Raw genomic sequence first — 18,220 nt, 5'->3', positions numbered from 1 at the left:
CCCCACCCCCCTCTCTCCCTCCTAAAAAAACAACCACAACCACAACCCAACTCCCCCTTTCCCCTACCAATTCAGCAGATGGTGTGAGCTATATTTCTCCTGCTGAAGTTTACATGTGATAGAGGTGTGTGATTGGTGTTTGATATTTTTGGAGCAGGAAGAAAGAAGTACGACAGAAGACCTCGGTGAGGATTTCAAGTATATGTTCGAACTTCTATCTCTATGTGCACTCATGTGATGCTACCTTTCCCAACTACAATTGTCTACACTCGGGTACATAACAAGATGAATGGATCATGGAACTGAAGGGACGCAGGTATATCTCGAGAAGAGGAATCGGAATCCAATATGCGCGAGACGAGATGGGCGTTCGTAATACTTAAGTACAGATCCTCTAGAAATACTGGATTTGGAATGCGCATTAACATCCAGCGTCATGACCAGTTTATACCAAGCAGCACATCGACATCGACGGTCCCGTCTCCCTTTGCTTTTCACGTGCAACACTCAGACGTCAAAGTCAATCCAGTCAGTATTTCCGAACCTCCCATCAGGTGTTTGAAAGACCCGGGCCGGTGTGCTGTAGGGCACATACTGCGCCTCCGTCAGCTGGACATCGAACTCTGCCATAGCTCTGCCCGTAGCATTGTAGCCAGGTCCATAATTTCTGTACTCGGCCTGCATGGTGGAATTATCGTAGCGCGCGGGATCCCAATCGATGAAGCCAGTCGGGCGGATCGAGGCGTCCAGATAGGTGCGTGCAAAGATGGAACGCATCTGTGAGTTCTGGGTTTTGGAATCAGTATGGTTTCTAGGAAGGGACGTCGAGTAAGTAGGGGGAGGGCGCTCAAACCCAGGGTCTTCCCAAAGCGCACTTCCCCTTGATAACGCTCGCGATCGAAGTATTTGCGGCATGGACATTGGAATTCACGATGTAAACGCCGTACTTGTTCGGGAACGTCGTGTTAGTGCCTTTCCATGCGGTGATGCCGCCGCCGCAGTTTCGGAGCGCGATGGATGTCTGCTCCACCCATGCGGTTCCGAACCCGTAGAAGAAGTCTGTCTCGCCGGCTACCTCGCCATTCTTGAAGTATGCATTTCCAAGCTTGCCTACGTAGATCTTCGGGCGTCAGCAGTTTCCGATGTGGGGAATGAGAGAAGTAGGACTGTTGTACCGTATCTTGGTAACTGTAGAAGCCGGTGTAATAGAAGCCCCCATTTGCATAACTGATACTCAGGGCGAGAGACGGATCATCAGCTAGGATTCATCAGCTCCCAATTAATTATACTGATCTTATCCCCTGAAGAACTCACAGTAAGGGGCAAAGTCATTGATGAAATTGAGATTGTAAGTCCTGAAATCTACACACCCAAACGGCGTCCCGTCTGGGACCGCAAAGCCCGTAGGCCCGCTACCCGTCAATGAGGCGTTTAAATTTGGTGCCACGGTAAGGGTACTGGTAAAGGCGTTGTCTAAACCTGGGACGGCAATCGCGGACCATATGATGTTGACTGTATTATAGGCTTGGTTTCGTGGATGTCTTGTTTGGCCTAAGAGATAGGTCGGGCCACGTCGAGTGACATTAACCTGAGTGTTGCTGTCAGCTTTGTTGGAATGAATAAATAGAATAGAAGCATCATATACCTGCTCCGTATAGTTTCCAGAAGCAACGAGAATGATATAGGTATCTGAACCTCGTGAGTAAGTTTGGACTGCCCTTCGGACCTTTGGTAGTCCTACCAGTATTATTTGGTAAAGAAGCAACGGCTATTTCTTGTTAGTTAGGGGCTCCGAGTGAGGTGCAATAATTTCTTACCTGATTGCACAGTGGTGAATTCAGAATTGCCACCTACAGCATCCACAAAAAGAGTCCTGTCTCGATCACAACCTTCGAGAGGGTTTCTGGAATACAATTGACAGCCGTGACGATCATTTTCATTGCTGATATCCCAAGCCAAGACGAGGGAGGAAAATGCAGCCAGGAAGAGAACTAGAGATTGTATACCCAACATACCGACTCGTTCAATTAGGGATTTAAGAAGATGTATTGAGAAGAAAGGTCAACACATGCAAGATATCCGCAACTAAACAAAAGCATTTCAAATTGAAAGGAAGGAGAAAATTTATATTTGGCCGTCCAATCTATCAACGCCCTTACAGAATATCTACATACTCGCATGCTTCCACAGATACCCATGTTGAGCCGTCTATGTTTGTACCTGTCAAGGAAAGCTTAACGGATATTGTGGATGGCCGCCCTCTCCACCTCGGCAGAACAATATTCCATGAATTGAGATGAAGTGTGGAGAAAGTTTGCGGGGAAACTACCTCCGCGGAGCATGCTGATCAGGGTACAGAGGGCAGGATCGCAGATTGGCAAGGTGTAAAAAAAGGCCCTAGGAGAAGCTCCTTCGACTGTATCCTTCAACATCAAGACCAAAGAGAGAAGTCGAATTGTTCCCCCCATTCTTGAAGACTATGCGATGTGAACGCCGAGAAGACTTGCTGACAGCATAAAGTACCAAGCAATGACGAAAATGAGTCGATGCTTGACTAGGTAGGGAGGTACCTCCAAGGAATCAGAGGGGCCGCATCTGGAGTCAGAATTGACAGACCCTCATATGTAGCGAGATAAAGACTTTTGACCAACAGGTTTCCGGCCTAGTGGCCTAATGGTTAAGGCGCCAGATTTCGGCTCTGGAGATTGGGAGTTCGAATCTTCCCTGGGTCGTCCCAAATTCTTTTTGCCATTCTTTTTTCGCCTCCGTGGCCTGTTATTTTTTTTGCTTTGTCTTTGGTTGGCGTCAGCAAAAACGCAGATTGTACTAATCTTCCCACCAATCAGAGACCTGGCCTGTCTTCCCTCCATCCAATCCTCTCGGGCCAAGTTGTACGGAGTATTGTGGTTGTTGCGCCCCTGAATGCTGGCAGCTGCAAACCGTATACAGGACTACATCCATATAGGTAGGGTTTGTCCGGGTGGAATGTGATGTGTGAGAGATGCAGTCCGCGTTGCATAAAATCAATAATTCAGACCCTTCCGCTTCTCAGCCCAACGTGCAATACTGCGTGCATAAGGTACTGCGGATTCTGATTTCTTTGTTTGCTATCAAACCACAGCAATACCTTAATGACAACAGCTCGACTCATCACATGCGGGATGAGCATCCGAATTAGGGGAGGCCGGGGTTCTATCTTGTGGTGTAGCATTGTAGTTAATGTCCCTTGTAGTTTGCCTGCAGCCTTGCGTAAACCTCCATCTTCACCATCGCGATATATCGGTTTTTCTGATTCGCATCTCGTCATAGGCCATTATCGTCACCTTTCTTTCGTTCCTTTTACCTTTCTCCTCTTTCTTATTTCTCTTATTTCTCCTTTCTCTTATTTCTTTCATACCTCTCTCTCTCTTCAGCCGCTCATCCCCGCCCCACATCAGGTTCCCAGGTAATCAAACACATTTCGCCCCCAGCAACGCGGCTGCACGCGTGGGAACGGGAGACCAACCTCTTCTTTCACCGCTCATCCAACATCACATCCAACACCATATCAACCCCTTTGTTCGTCCTTCTCCCTTAAACGGCGAGCAAAGACAGGTAGATATCAATTCACCGCCCCCTTCTCCGTCTCATCGTCGACCGACTTCACTTTTCTTCTTCTTCTTCTTCCTTCTCTCCTCGCGCGTGAGGCAGGTGCGTGGTTCCTTCCCTATCCATCTCCTCCCTTCCTTCCCTCACTGTTTCTCGCTTGCCCACCTCAGCTCCAATCCTATTTGAGCCAATGGTTCACGCAATCGAGAAATACTTAAAACTGACGTCCTGCCAGAAATCCCCAGAACTTCCACAACACCACCCGTCATCAAGAAGCTCCGAGCTTCGACAACCTCACCTTCAATTACCCTCTTACGTCTATCCTACATCCCTTACCCTCCATCCCAACCTGCCAGACGCGTCCAACTCTGGTGCTCGAGTCCTCCATCCACTTGATACGGGCATTCGTTGACCATGTCGTCATCCCAACGCGGAGGACGAGGAGGCGGTCGCGGCGGCAGTGACCGCGGAGGCAGCCGGGGGAGCAGTGAGCGTGGCAGCAGCCGCGGTGGTGGCAGCCGTGGAGGCAGCGACCGCAGCAGCGATCGTGGATCCCGCGGAGGCCGAGGGGGCTACGGTGGAGGAGGAGCTTCTCAGGAGGTCAGGGTCTTCAGGTAAAGCATTTCTATTAGTTCTATTCTTCTTATTCTTCTCCTTTTGCAACTCCATCTCTTGACATCTAGCCCTCCGTCTGTCCTTGTTTCTCCCATTCTACGAACCACTTTTCAGACCTTTCTAACGGCTGCGTATAGGGACCCAAACAACCCCTATGCTCCCCCAGATGGGAATGTCTTGAGCATTGAAAATGCGTACATGAAAAATGCCGGCGGCATCGGAGCTTTGGGGAACCTCGCGCTGACTTCTGCGTTCCCCCTTCGCCCCGGTCATGGGACACAGGGCAGAAAGATTGCCGTCTACGCGAACTACTTCAAAATCCAGACTGCCCCGAACTTGACCCTCACTCGATACAGCGTCGAGGTGACGCCCGAAGCGACTGGGAAGAAGCTCAGGCGTATCTTTCAACTCCTTCTTGAGTTGCCCGAGTTTGCTGGCGTTGGTACTGAATGGAAGTCCATGATTATAAGCCGCCAGCCCTTGAATATCCCGCCAGACTACCATGTCGCCATTCCTTATCGTGCTGAGGGTGAAGATGAGGCTCTGGAGCGCGCTATCACCTATACGGTGAGGGTCGTCACTCCAATCTCTCTTGCTGTCTCGGACCTTGTCAACTACCTCTCGGCCACCTCCACTGGGCCTGCTTTCCCTCACAAGGCAGAAGTTCTCCAAGGTCTGAATGCGCTTCTCGGTCACCATCCCCAGTCACACGACGGTGTGGTTTCTATCGGCCAGAATCGTCACTTCTCTGTTGATAGGAGCCAGCGGAACTTGCACAATATCCAGGTTCTCGGTGGCGGTCTGGAATCTTTACGCGGGTACTTCCAAAGTGTCCGTCCCGCTACTGGCGGCCTCCTTCTTAACGTTAATGTGACCCATGGCGTTTTCTTCCAGCCTGATCGTCTGAGTGAACTCTTTCCCAAGATGGGGACTGGAAACCGGGTGACGCTAGAGAAAAAGATAAAGCGCATTCGTGTCAAAGTTATCCATCTTCCGGCCAAGAAATCGAAGCAAACCAACCAGGAAATTCCCCGGATTAAGACCATCTTCGGCTTGGCCCATCCACAAGATGGTCGCAGCGATGAACACCCGCCACAAATTGCATCATTTGGTGCAGGTCCAAGGGATGTGAAGTTCTGGCTTGGAGAAGCCCCTCCGGCAGCAGGGACATCCAAAGGCAAGGGCAAGCCACCCAAAAAACCCACGGGCCCTGCCCTGCCCACAAACAGATACATTTCTGTGTTTGACTATTTCAAAGCGAGTAAGTTTGGCTAAATTTGTTAGTAATAGGTTGCTGATCTATCTTCAGAGTACCCGAACATCCCATTGAAAGAAAATCTTCCCGTAGTCAACGTTGGGAATAGAGAAAACCCCAGCTACCTTCCCGCGGAAGTGTGCGTTGTCCTTCCCGGGCAAACAATCAAAAGAAGATTGAGTCCAGACCAGACTCAGCAGATGATTACTTTTGCCTGCAGAAAGCCGTGGGAGAATGGTACCTCTATTGTTGATGATGGAAAGGCCGTTCTTGGGCTAAACCCGTCCCCGAATTCGATTTTGGTAAGTTCTGTTACAAGTTTTCTTTTAATTAAGATGCTAACACAGGCTAGGCAACAATGGGTCTTCAGGTTGGGCGCAGCCTAATCACCGTTGCTGCTCGTCTCTTACCTCCTCCTGCGATCAAGTATAAGGACTTGAGGAATAGAGAGATGTCCATAGTCCCGAAATTCGGAAGCTGGAACATGATCAACACCAGATTTCACACGGCTAGTGCCCTTGGACCATGGACATATATCTGGTTCAAATCGAACAGAGGGTCCACCCCGTTCAATGAACGTCACGTTAATGATACTGTGATGAAGTTTGCTGATTTCCTGGCCAATGCTGGTATCAACGCTGACGGATTTATCCAACACCCTCCACCACCTGTCATAACTCTACAGGATGGCCTTGAAGGGGCCAACGACGAGGTGATCAAGACAATCTTCAGGCGAATGTACGACGCAAAGTCCAGGCCGAGATTTGTGCTTGTCATTTTGCCATATAATGATGTTGCAATCTACAACAGCATCAAGACAGTTGCAGATACCAAGGCTGGAATTCACACTGTGTGCGTCGTTGCACAAAAGTTCATGAAGCCCCAGCGACAAGAACAATACTTCGGGAACATCTCGCTGAAGTTTAACCTCAAAGCAGGAGGGATCAACCAGACTCTCGACCCAAAACAACTCGGCATCATTGCCGAAGGGAAGACGATGGTTGTGGGCCTCGATGTCACACATCCGTCGCCTGGCTCTAAAGAGGGTGCGCCTAGTGCTGCAGGCATTGTTGCGAGCGTCGATAAATTTCTGGGCCAATGGCCTGGGGCGTTCAGCTTACAGGAAGGGCGAAAGGAGATGGTCTCTGCCCTAGAATCACTCTTCCTATCTCGTCTGAAGCTTTGGGAGAAGCGCAACAGGCAGCTCCCCGAAAATATCATCATTTACCGAGATGGTGTGTCAGAAGGTCAATATCAGCTCGTCATAGAGCAAGAGCTCCCCTTGATCCGCAACGCATGCAGGCAGGCATATCCTGCTACGGCTACTAAGCAAGGGTATCCTAAGCTTACCATTGCTGTCTGCGGAAAACGTCACCATACCCGCTTTTATCCCGCGCATGAGGGAGAGGCAGACCGCTCTTCGAACTGCGCGCCTGGGACTGTTGTGGATCGTGGAGTCACAGAGGTTCGTGGCTGGGACTTCTTTCTTCAGCCGCACGCATGTCTTCAAGGCACCGCACGCACAGGTCATTACTATGTGGTCCTTGACGAGATTCTCAGGACTCGACCCGTTAAGCCACCTTTCCAGAACCCTTCAGATGCTCTGGAAGATCTGACCCACAACATGTGCCATCTGTTTGGTCGTGCTACGAAGGCCGTCAGTCTATGTCCCCCAGCCTATTATGCAGATCTCCTCTGCACTCGCCTGAGGTGCTACCTTTCTGATCAATTCGATCCAAATGATTCGTCAGCCACACCAAGCGTAGTCAGTGGCGGTGCATCTCAGACATCCCTAGATATCAGCATTGCGGAAAACCTAAAGGATACCATGTTTTACATCTGAAGGAGTCTCAATTGGACTGTTGACGTTTCATGTCTCAAAGCGACATATGTTTCACCAACCAGCTCCATATCTGCTGATTTTCTGGGCTCCTTCAATTCGATTTCCATTATTTGGACCTCACTTTCATTATAGCTGAGCTTTGCCTTTTTTTCGTCTAGCTGAATACAAAGTGGAGTGATGTTGCTGTGATCGCTCTATCTTCACTTCAAGCCTGGGCGACAATTTAACCCTGCTGTTCCTCTTTGTGGAGACTTCACAAGACCTACAACTGTGGAGACTTTCACTTTTCTCCCTGAGATGGAGCCACATTCATTCGTTATGGTCAGATGGATGCTATGGACCGCTCGCTTGATTCTGTGGCTATCGTCTCTTTTCACAACATCCTGTTTTTGTGACGGTTGGGGGGATTTCTTTTCGGGTTCTGCGGAATCCATTCTTCTTTTCACTTCATGCGCTCTTTTTCAAAATGTGCTAATGATGACGAGCAAAACGCACTTGGTGGAAACGAACATCGAGGTTTCACGATTTGCTTATTTCCAAGAGGCTGATCATGATGATCACTAGCTCACATGGGTCTGTGGCATCTAGTAGTCGTTCGCAATCCTTTAGTTACGATAATAGCAGAACAATTCTCAGCTACAAAACTCACTCCTTTTCCCTTTGTGATAGATGATTGCATGTGCCGCTAATTCTTGGTGTCCAATTAAGAACTTGGGGGGAAGACACTCCACGAGATGGCCGTGAGCCGTGGAATTGCTCCCTTCCGTGAGTTGAGGCACGTAAGGTGCGGAATACCTGAAATGTCTATTGAAAAGGTCTGAAGGAAGGGAGTAATGTCCACAACAGCACTGGTAGGACTTGTCCCGGATACCTCGAATGAGTTCCCCGACCCCATCCTAGAAAATGATGATGCAGCGTTCCTACTCACTCCCAACAATGAAACAACCCCCCATGGCCCTAATCCTTCAAACTGCCCTGCAAGCCATGAAAACCCCGAGCTGGACTTAATGATGCGCGATATGGTGGCCTAAATTCATGCAGACACTGTGCTTTTGGGCGTTTGGCTCGAAATTAGAACTGATATGATGCTGTTGTGATGTAATGTGAGTCGAAGAAGCTGGCTGTTTATTTGCTTGGCTTGTTGTTTGTTTGCTTGCTTGCTTGCTTTATGGATATCATGAGTAACTCCACCCCGCCTTTCCCTCGCTTTTCCTTCCTCCTCTTCTCCCTCTCTCTCAACCTCTCTCCTCAAACTCTTCCAAAGAAAGACGATACAGGTCCCCAAAATACATCGATCAACACACACGCACACACACAGAAGAGCCCACACCCCCTTCATCGCAGCGTACCATGTGTACCCTGACAGTAACGCACTACACGAGCTGTCGGTGCCTAACGACGCGGTATACGCGCTGTGCGGACTTAGAGGCGGATCGGCAGCCGCACTCATGTCCGATGCTGGGGACTGTGCATGAGTTGGTTGTGGGGCGGTGCTGTGATGGGACTTGGGGAGAGGGAAGGGGAGGGTGATGGTTAGTTGGTGTGGAATATATGGATGATAGGGAGAAGGGGGGAGAGGGGAGGAATGAATGCTTTGTTTTACGCTGGGTAGATGGGTAGATGGATATCTAGATGTTTATTTTTTGACTTTTATCTTTATCATCTACTATGCTATGTCTATCGTGGATATCGTTACCCCTGATTCAAGGGTCGTAGTAGGCGTCGCTACTCGTCTAGGAAAGGGAAACTGGCTCGTGCTTCTGAGCCCATGCGCGATACCAGTCTAAGCACTCTGAATTCGCGACGCTGGCTGACGTCTTGACGTTCATGCCGCAGAGGATCTGCTTGACTGCTACTTCGACCCTAGTTATTGAAATGTCAGTGATAGCCAGGGCGGGAGAGAGTGAGGGACTTACTTCTTCCCATTCGTCGTAATGGGGATCTCAGGACATTCATCAATGATAGCCGGGACATGGCGGGCGCTCAGATCCGATCTGATGGCGGAGCTGATGCGCGCCTTCAGGTCTGGCGTGCACTGCTTCCCCTCCAGCATCTTCAGGAACAGCACGACCCGCTCGTCTGTGTCCGACTCGCGCCTCTGCCCGATGCAGAGGGAATCTTCGACGTCCGTGGCGAAGTGCTTCAGTAAGACGTTGTAGATCTCGGCACTGCCGAAGCGCACGCCCGCCGGCTTCAAGATGCCGTCGCTGCGGCCCAGCATCACCATGCCGCCAGTCACGGGGTCGAAGCGGACAAAATCGCCATGGTGCCAGACGCCCGGGAAGGTCTCGAAGTAGCTGCTCTCGTACTTGGCAGCGTCGTACTGGGGGAGTTTCAGGATCGAGGAGTCAGCGCCGGAGACTGGGGGGAGGGCGATGGATTTCTGGGGCCAGAAGCCCACGGGTTGGGAGGGGAAGGGCTTGAGGCAGACGAGATCGCCTGGTTCGCCGTCCTGCACTTTGGAGCCCGAGGGGTCGAAGGCGCAGATGGCCATCCCGAGCCCTTTGACTTGGATCTCCCCTTCATAGACGGGGGAAATTGGGCTAGGCGCGCCGAAGAGGGAGATGATGTCCGTGCCGCCCGTGATACTACCTAGGTTGATTGTCTTGGGGAATGCGTCGTAGACGTATCTGAAGGTGCTTGGCGCCAGGGGAGATCCGGTGGAGTAGATGGCTCTGAGAGAACTGAGGTCTATTCCAGCCTTCAGGGGCTGGGCTTGGTTCTGCTCGAGGATGCTCAGGTATTTGGCTGAGGTGCCAAATTGAGTGATCTTTAGCTCCTCGATGAGCTTGGGCATCGTAAGGTCGCCGTGTGGTTTAAATGGGCTCCCATCATAGAGGACGATCGTTGCGCCGGATGCGAGGCCAGAGACTAACCAGTGCCACATCATCCAAGACGTGGTTGTGTAATACAAGAGGCGGTCCCCCGGTCGAATATCACACTGGCTATAAGTTAGTTTAATCCATCCCGTAACTGGACAACAAGGTGCATTTGAAACCAGATCGACACTAGACTCCTGCTGTCCAATATCGAACGCCACCGGTGATTGAGCTCTCCTTATGCTTGCTATGTGGGTAGAGAGGAGCCAACATCAAACCAGAAATAATGAATCTTGAATGCTTACCTGCAAAACGTGCTCTTTCTTGTGTTGAATGAGCGTACCGGCCGCGGAGTGGACTATACATTTGGGTTTTCCTGTAGTGCCGGAACTGTAGAGGATATAGACGGGATGCTCGGGCAAGAACATCGTCCGTAGGCTTCCCTGGAGATCTGGGCTATCGCTATAAGGGGGGGTGCTGATATGTGTGCTTTAGCGGGCTGGCCTTGGAGATTGGGATCTCTTCCCTGGCTTACCTTTGAAGAAACCCCTCGTGCGTCCATGCCTGGCCACGTGCTACTTTGAAACCCGTGGTATCGATCTCTCCTGGCACGGTCTGGAATATGACAACAGCTTTGAGCTCCTTCAACGCCTCGACAATCTCTCTGGTCTTCGCGGTACTGGGGTGGATCTTCCCATTGTACTCAACTCCATTGTCAGCAAACAGCATGACGGGCTCGATCTGAACCAGCCGGTCCAACACGGCAGCCACACCGGTATCAGGACTAACGGCGGTCCAGATTGCCCCAAGATAAGTCGTAGCCAGCATGGCAACAACCGTGTCGGCATGATTACCAAGGAAACCTGCAACGCGGTCACAGGGCTTGACTCCGTGGGCCTTCATGGCCAGCACAAGCTGCAGCACCTTGTCGCGCAGGGCCTTCCACGAGATGGTCTTTTTAGTTGACTCAGTCACCGAGATCAGGGCGGGACTGTCAGCATCGGGCGCATCTCGTGGGTAGAGGAGATTGTCAGCGAAGTTCAAGGTACAGCCGTCGAAGAACTTGGGCCGGGGGAACATGGGAGCATCGCGAGCGACGACCTGGTGGGGTCAGTGCTATTCCACAAATGAGTTGGATGAGTAGAGAAGTGTCAGATCGTTGAAGCATCAACGACATAGCGAGTGACGTTACGATATTGTGAGAGTATATACCCCGTAGAGTATAGAAACGGCAATATTTCAACGACAACCCAACTAATAGCTTTGAATTGAGACTCAAATTGACAATGGAGCACGCCCAGAGCTTCAAATTGCAGCATCTGAAGCCGTAACTCGTGGCTTGCTTGAAGGGACAAGAGCCTCACTCACATGTCTGAAGGGCTTCTTCTCGGACGCCTGTCCATTCTGGAGCTTCACGTCCTCCTTGGAAGCAAGGGGGACGGCGCGTACGCCGGTGAAAGCCCATACTTCTTCCCAGAACTCGGGGAAGCTGTCAATGGACCAATCATACAGTCCCTGGTAGGAGTTGAGATCCTTGCCGTACTTCTTGTTGATGATCTGAAGGAACTGCCACAGGGAGCTGCGTGTAGGATGCTGGTTTTCCCAGAGAGGGGGATCACGGGACTTGGTGTGTCCCATGACTTCGAGGGGGAGGGCGAGGGGAATACTATATATATATAGTGTATATATAAGGTATATAAGGTACTCTAGATCGATAGTCGGGGAGGGACGCGGGAGGGGTCCGGAAAAGGGGGGTCACGGGGAGGTGGAAGAGGCGAGTGAAGATCTACAGTAGAGATCCAGATAGGATAATAAAAAGACGTGTACAGTATTGCTATTCACACCGGGCTCGGTGGAAGAAGACAACCCCGTTACCACAGAAAAGAATACTGGGGTAAACGATACGGGAGACCGAGGCTCATTCCCCTCTCCGCGCTCCGCTCTCCGCCCGCCTCCGCCCTCTTTTCGTCTCACGTGCTCGCGTGAGGAGGGACGGAGCGGTGTATTCTTAGTCAGCAGGGGGCTGCAGCGATCGACTCTGCGGTACTCCGTAGAAATCACGCTGCCAGACACGCTTCTACTGCACACCGTATGTTTACGTGCGTGAGTAAGGTAGTATTCGAGGCATCATGGCCAAAGGAGGGATCAGCGATCACGCGATGGATGTGGAGGTTGCTGATGTTATATACCTAGGTAATGTTGTATAGTGTTGTAATGTTGGGTTATATTGTTTTTCATATTAACATGGTCTGACGAATGTGAGGGTACGTTATATAGCTGAGGCTCCTGAGTCCTCATCTTATGATTTCACTACCGTCGTGGGTGATGATGCATAGCTCTGCACAACTCTGCACAACCCCCGCATAACGCAGCACGCACAGCAGCGCCCTCGACCAATCAAGGGCCGCGATGGAATGTTTCCGGCCTCCTGCATGAGGATGACCCTTGAATTTCTGTAATTTCATATTTAAATACTATTACGGTATAACGCCGCCAGCAAGCCGCTGGATGCGTGCTAGGGGCCCGATAGCTGGGTAATAACTGGGTCGCAACCGAACGGATGGGGTATATATCGGGGCTAGTGTCGCCTCGCAGCGGTGGGGCTAGGCAGGAAGAGGCTTAGACGGCCCGGCGGGACATGGTAAACTGTAATTTGGTAAAAGACGAGAAACACTGGGCCAGCCAAGCGCCGAGTGCCCGAGCCCCTTTCGAAGGACAAAATCTGCGGATGCATCGGCGATTCAGTTCCATTTCTCACGGGCCTCATCTTCACATCCCATCATCTCCCGCTCTCCCTCTCTCTCTCTCTCTTACTTTCCCCCCTCCCCCCCTCTCTCTCCCTCTCTCGTTCTTTTTGTCTTTTGTCCTCAACTCCACCGTCCAATCCCACCGCCGCTGATATCAACCGGCCGTTGATCCTGTGGTGGACGGTGTTAACGTCAACGTCAACCAACGTCAGCGTCAACGCGTGTTGTGGACGCTTCTTCCCTGGCACCACCACCACCGCCTTAATCACTACCAAGACACGCGCTTTCCTCGCGACCTTGATCTCACCTCCACTCTAGGACGTGAATCTCGAACTCAACTTGGTGATCTCGCGCCTAATCGTCATCAACCGGCGTCTCAATTTCAAGATCATCATCATTGGCATAATCCCCGCCCGTATGTATCCCATCTACTTGTTCATTCTTGTATTTGCCCACCAGGACTGGTCTCAGGAGGCTGTTTGTTCTGTCTGTCTGGCTCCTTCACCTGCTAAGCCCAACCCTTCACCGCTTCTCATCGTTCCTGACCTTGTCGCCACAATCAATCACAACTCTCCTCCCTATCTGTCGAGATCAACCCGCTTCTCAAACATACATCAACTGACATGCATTGCTCTTCTAGACACGGCCATATTTTGATTATCCTTGACCACTGTACTACTATCGTCCAAGCAGCTCGCGTGTCTTATCGTCCGACAGACTTGAAGTCGATTCACGCAGCTTACGCATAGGACACGACATCCGACAATTAGATCGTTCCTTTCTCTTGCAAGTACACACACAAATCTCGATAGACCACCGTCGACCGGTCATCATCCACCGTCTTCGCCTTTCAAAGGAGGACAGCCCGGTTCATGTTCACAATGCCTCAAAGACTTCCACGTAATCCATTCGCCAGTTCTCCCAATACCGCGACTGCCATCCCACCTTCAGAGAAGCCCACCGCCCGCAGGCCTTCGACTTCCAAGGCTAATAGATTGTCCCAATTCTTCTCTTCCTCCCCGAAGAGCAAGGAGCAGCAATCTGCGCAGGCGGCGCTCCTATCTGCGGTGGCAGCGCAGCAGCAACACCTCCTGAACAATCCATCTCCGCAGATTAGCGCGCCCTCTCTGTCGTTACCAACGATTTCCCTGTCCACAGCCAAGGGGGGAGAGGCAAACATGGATGAGCCTCCGACCACGCTTTTCCAGCCTCCGTCTGTGGCTGAGGCTAAGAAGCAGGCGCGCATCGACGCTCAGTTCGCGCCTATTGGGAGCCAGAGCCATCGCTATGTCAGTAAGCATATGGGGGAAGAGTTCCCGGAACCCATCATGGACGAACCACCATACTATTACCTCTTGACAACGTACATAAGCTACCTCGTTCTCATCATCTTCGGTCATATCAGAGATTTCTTCGGCAAGCGGTTCAGGCCCGAGCATTACCGACACCTGAAAGCTGCCAATGGTTACGCGGCTCTGAATAGCGACTTTGACAATTTCTATGTGCGGAGATTGAAGATGAGGATTGACGATTGTTTCGCTCGGCCCATCACCGGCGTCCCGGGGAGATACATCACGCTCATGGACCGGAAGACAGACGACTTCAATGAGCATTTCCAATTCACCGGGACATATACAGAAACACTCAACATGAGCTCGTACAACTACCTTGGTTTTGCCCAATCAGAGGGTCCATGCGCCGACGCTGTGGAAGAGGCTATCAAGAAGTACGGCGTCAGTGCTGCCAGTCCTCGTGCAGATGTTGGCACCTCTGATCTGGCCCTGGAAGTAGAGGATAGAATTGCAAAGTTTGTCGGCAAGCCAGCCGCGATGGTTTTCTCCATGGGATTCGCAACGAATGCAACCTCTTTCCCTGCATTGGTTGGCAAGGGTTGCCTCATCATTTCGGATGAGCTGAACCACGCGTCGATCCGTATCGGGGCACGTCTCTCTGGCGCCATGATCAGTTCCTTCAAGCACAATGACATGAACGATCTTGAGAAAAAGCTCCGAGAGTTCATCTCCCAGGGACAGCCACGTACGCATCGCCCATGGAAGAAGATCTTGATCGTTGTCGAGGGACTGTACTCCATGGAAGGGACAATGTGCAATCTCCCTGGTCTGTTGAAGCTTAAGAAGAGATACAAGTTCCACCTCTTCATCGACGAAGCCCATTCCATCGGAGCTCTTGGCCCTCGCGGACGTGGGGTCTGCGATTATTTCGGCATTGATCCTTCCGAGGTTGACATTCTTATGGGCACTCTGACGAAGTCATTCGGTGCAAATGGAGGATACGTTGCAGCTGAGAAGCACATTATCGATAAGCTCCGGGTGACTAACGCAGGAACCATCTATGGTGAATCGCCCGCTCCTCCCGTCCTCATGCAGATTCTCAGCGCTGTCAAGATCATCTCTGGTGAGCTTGTCCCTGGCCAAGGAGAAGAGCGTCTCCAGCGCATTGCTTTCAACTCTCGCTATCTCCGACTTGGATTGAAGCGTCTCGGCTACATTGTCTACGGGCACGATGACTCTCCTATTATTCCCATTGTCCTCTACAACCCGGCGAAGATGCCCGCCTTCTCTCACGAAATGCTTCGGCGGAAGATCTCAGTCGTTATTGTTGGATACCCTGCTACTCCGCTCATCTCCTCCCGAGCACGCTTCTGTGTGTCTGCGGCTCACAACAAGGACGACATGGACCGTCTCTTGGCTGCTTGTGACGAGATTGGTAACGTACTCCAGCTCAAGTTCTCTACTGGCGTTGCGGGCGGCGCGGAAAACCTTCCCGATGGTGTGACCCCAGAGATGGAGAAGGAGTGGCAGAAAGCGAACGGCCTGCAAGGCGTGGTCAAGCCACCTCGCTGGACGTTGCGAGAAATCATCGCGAATGGCGTGCAAGACGTCAAGAAGCCTCTGCGGTGATTTGGACTTTGCAATGAATGGGAGCCTCGAGCCAGGACATGACAGGGAGCACTGGGCTTAGATTCGCGGACCTTGGGTCGGATGAACACTATATCTCGAATGTCGCGCGTCTCCTCGACGGATACTCCGCACCCAGCCGTTGGTTAGTCTAACATTCTGGACGGGACGGCGACAGGGCCTTTCTCTTTCTAGTCCAAGTGCTATTGTACATTACTCCTTCTTGTCGATCGTTCGCTCTGGCGTGGCGCACTCTGTACGCGCACAAGATACCCTTTGCAGTCCTGGCTACATAATTGATGGGGATGACCGCTTGTAGTTGCATGGTCACGGCGTTTCACACTTCTATTTTTCTTTGGAACATCTTTTGCCCTCTATTTGACGAGGGACTGGGGGTGAGATGTGATTCTACCTAATAGCTTTAATGACCTGACGGGGTTTGGATGGGGTTAGGGACGTGTGTAAGATCATATAGCGGCATGGAGTGATGGGGTTTTGGGATGATGGGAGATGGAGGGTAGCAGGAAGGGATACTGATAGACAATGAGAAACCGGTTTTCTCTGCTTTGCTACTTTGTTGTTATGTGACTCGATGTGCCTGAAGCTGGTGTTATTGAGCTGTAGATGCATAGAAGGCGGCTCTGCGAGAAGACCATCTTCAAAGCGCAGCAACATTGACTGACTTACGCCGATTGACCTCCAAACCCCGACCGACTATCCGCCTATGCACAATAATGGGAACAGTAATCGCTGACCAACCAGAATAACGTAACATCCCGAGTCCCATGGACGATGCGGCTCTGGCCTCGCACACCGAGTACAGAACGGTAGGTAATCGTTCGGTAGGTAGGGTAGGGTATGTACCTAGGGCAGCGGGGACCTATCTCATGCCATCCCATCCTATCCTATCCCATCCGATCACGAAGAAAAAAGAAAGAAGAGCAGAATAATACGGACGTCGATCCCTTACTCTTTTCCCTTTTCCCTCCCTCCTTTACATAATATGTCGATCTTCCCATCGGGACTCGGAACATAGACAGACAGACAGACAAGACCCTCTCGATCGGATGGATAGGTAGGTAGGTCTTAGCCGGGTACGCATCCGAGCCATGAATGAGTACGGACGTCGGACGGGTTAGGGGATCTGGAATATTTCCTAGGGCTATATGCACTTGTTGATGTTATGGGCATGAAGATTTTGTATGTATTATTGTCCGTCGTGGGTAGTTAGTTGTTCGGGGACTTTTTTTCTTATTCTTCGTCGGTATTGTAGGGAGGTAGGCGGAGGAATTGCTTGCCAAGACCTTGAATATGTGAGTGATGTAAATATGATATGATGGCTTATGATTTTCGGGAGTTAACGCTGATACTGTGGTGGGAGTGCTGGTGACGAGAGTACTTTATTGCTTTGTTGTTGCCTTTTGCTGTAGAAGCAATGGGGCGGGCGTATGCATTGCCGCCGCGCACGAGCAGGGTGTGCGCTATAGACTATCCACCCCCACCCCCAAATCCAACTGCTCTCCCATTATCCCCCTCACCTCTCTGCCATCAGTCCTATCCATCATCCCAGCCCAGCCCGCTGGGGGAAGGAAAATACACAGGAAAGAAGGATGTACTCTTTTGCAGATGCTTGAGTGGCTTGCATTCGCCCCGCGCTGGCAGAGAGCTTCTTCTTCTGTTGACAAATAACGGCTACTGGTCCAGACACTGCGATCCAGAGCCCTGTGTACATACGTTTGGCGACACGAGAATGTACTCGGTCGGCGCGGGTCATGGTTCTTCGGTGAGCCAAGAGCGCGGCGCCACGGAAAGAAAGGTCTCGTGGTTCCGACTCGGCCTTGCCCGGGCGTAAAGGCAATATTGATATCCATGGCGTTGCTTCGCCTTGCCTTTTGCCTTGTGCGGAGGGAGTCTTGTCGTCTCGGCGGAGGGGATCGATCATCATCGGAGGGAAAGGTGCGGAGGGGAAACCACAGCCAGTGATCCGGATGCCTCAAAAATCAAACCCCATGGCTCTCTCTCCTTGCCAAGTTGAAATCTTTTAGCCAGCATCAATCATCCCTCCTATCTGTTCCGTCAATTCCGACGTCGATGATCCCAGCAACGGCAATATAAAATCGCGCATAGAAGCTGAACATCTTACAGTAGTGCTGCGATTGAGCTTCGAGAGCGCCTTGAAGAGTGCCTTGACCTGGCTAGTATGAACCTGCTGTGGGCGTGTAGCCTCGCCAGGCGGCAGCATGAGATCATGAGAGCCTCAGAGATGCGGAGCTGTTGTATGGCTCGAGTGGTTGCCTACGAGCCTTGCCATGATGCCTTTGCTTTTTCCTTTGTACCTTTGTGCTTTTGAGGGGATAGTACTGCAGCAGAAGTATATGCGCGCCCCGATTTGAAAAGTACTTTGACCCATCAAGAGACGAATCGATTGTTGCAGA

General features: G+C 51.3%; 5 protein-coding genes across 5 annotated transcripts; 3 read left to right on the top strand and 2 right to left on the bottom strand.

Annotated features, from left to right (window-relative positions):
- Positions 1-507: 507 nt before the first annotated feature.
- M430DRAFT_20970 (carbohydrate esterase family 8 protein) lies at positions 508-2,013 on the bottom strand (the record flags this gene model as incomplete). The annotated part of the gene is made up of 7 exons (XM_024864408.1): positions 508-786; positions 854-1,120; positions 1,176-1,258; positions 1,315-1,588; positions 1,646-1,689; positions 1,742-1,768; positions 1,818-2,013. 7 exons carry the CDS (start codon positions 2,011-2,013, stop codon positions 508-510), a joined length of 1,170 nt encoding a protein of 389 aa, XP_024719049.1.
- A 2,388-nt stretch (positions 2,014-4,401) lies between these two features.
- Positions 4,402-7,598, top strand: M430DRAFT_68200 (hypothetical protein; the record flags this gene model as incomplete). The annotated part of the gene is made up of 3 exons (XM_024869335.1): positions 4,402-5,464; positions 5,513-5,760; positions 5,829-7,598. The coding sequence occupies 3 exons, from the start codon at positions 4,402-4,404 to the stop codon at positions 7,299-7,301; spliced, it is 2,784 nt and encodes a 927-aa protein (XP_024719048.1). The 3' UTR covers positions 7,302-7,598.
- Positions 7,451-7,942, top strand: M430DRAFT_264278 (hypothetical protein). The gene has a single exon (XM_024865393.1). It carries the CDS (start codon positions 7,599-7,601, stop codon positions 7,863-7,865), a length of 267 nt encoding a protein of 88 aa, XP_024719047.1. The 5' UTR covers positions 7,451-7,598; the 3' UTR covers positions 7,866-7,942.
- Positions 7,943-9,034: 1,092 nt separating this feature from the next.
- M430DRAFT_20967 (hypothetical protein) lies at positions 9,035-11,758 on the bottom strand (the record flags this gene model as incomplete). The annotated part of the gene is made up of 5 exons (XM_024864406.1): positions 9,035-9,164; positions 9,218-10,242; positions 10,426-10,597; positions 10,656-11,221; positions 11,489-11,758. The coding sequence occupies 5 exons, from the start codon at positions 11,756-11,758 to the stop codon at positions 9,035-9,037; spliced, it is 2,163 nt and encodes a 720-aa protein (XP_024719046.1).
- A 1,749-nt stretch (positions 11,759-13,507) lies between these two features.
- M430DRAFT_264266 (hypothetical protein) lies at positions 13,508-15,990 on the top strand. Its single transcript, XM_024865392.1, has one exon. It carries the CDS (start codon positions 13,740-13,742, stop codon positions 15,786-15,788), a length of 2,049 nt encoding a protein of 682 aa, XP_024719045.1. The 5' UTR covers positions 13,508-13,739; the 3' UTR covers positions 15,789-15,990.
- The last annotated feature ends 2,230 nt before the right edge of the window (positions 15,991-18,220 follow it).

This window comes from Amorphotheca resinae (genome assembly GCF_003019875.1).
Source record: "Amorphotheca resinae ATCC 22711 unplaced genomic scaffold M430scaffold_9, whole genome shotgun sequence".
NCBI lineage: Eukaryota > Fungi > Ascomycota > Leotiomycetes > Helotiales > Amorphothecaceae > Amorphotheca > Amorphotheca resinae.
The sequence above is the reverse complement of the archived record's forward strand: the minus strand, read 5'-3'. Positions and strand labels throughout refer to the sequence as shown.

Excerpts from the sequence above, each read along its gene's own strand:
- M430DRAFT_264278 (XM_024865393.1), top strand. The coding sequence starts at position 7,599 with ATGGAGCCACATTCATTCGTTATGGTCAGATGGATGCTATGGACCGCT.
- M430DRAFT_264266 (XM_024865392.1), top strand. The coding sequence starts at position 13,740 with ATGTTCACAATGCCTCAAAGACTTCCACGTAATCCATTCGCCAGTTCT.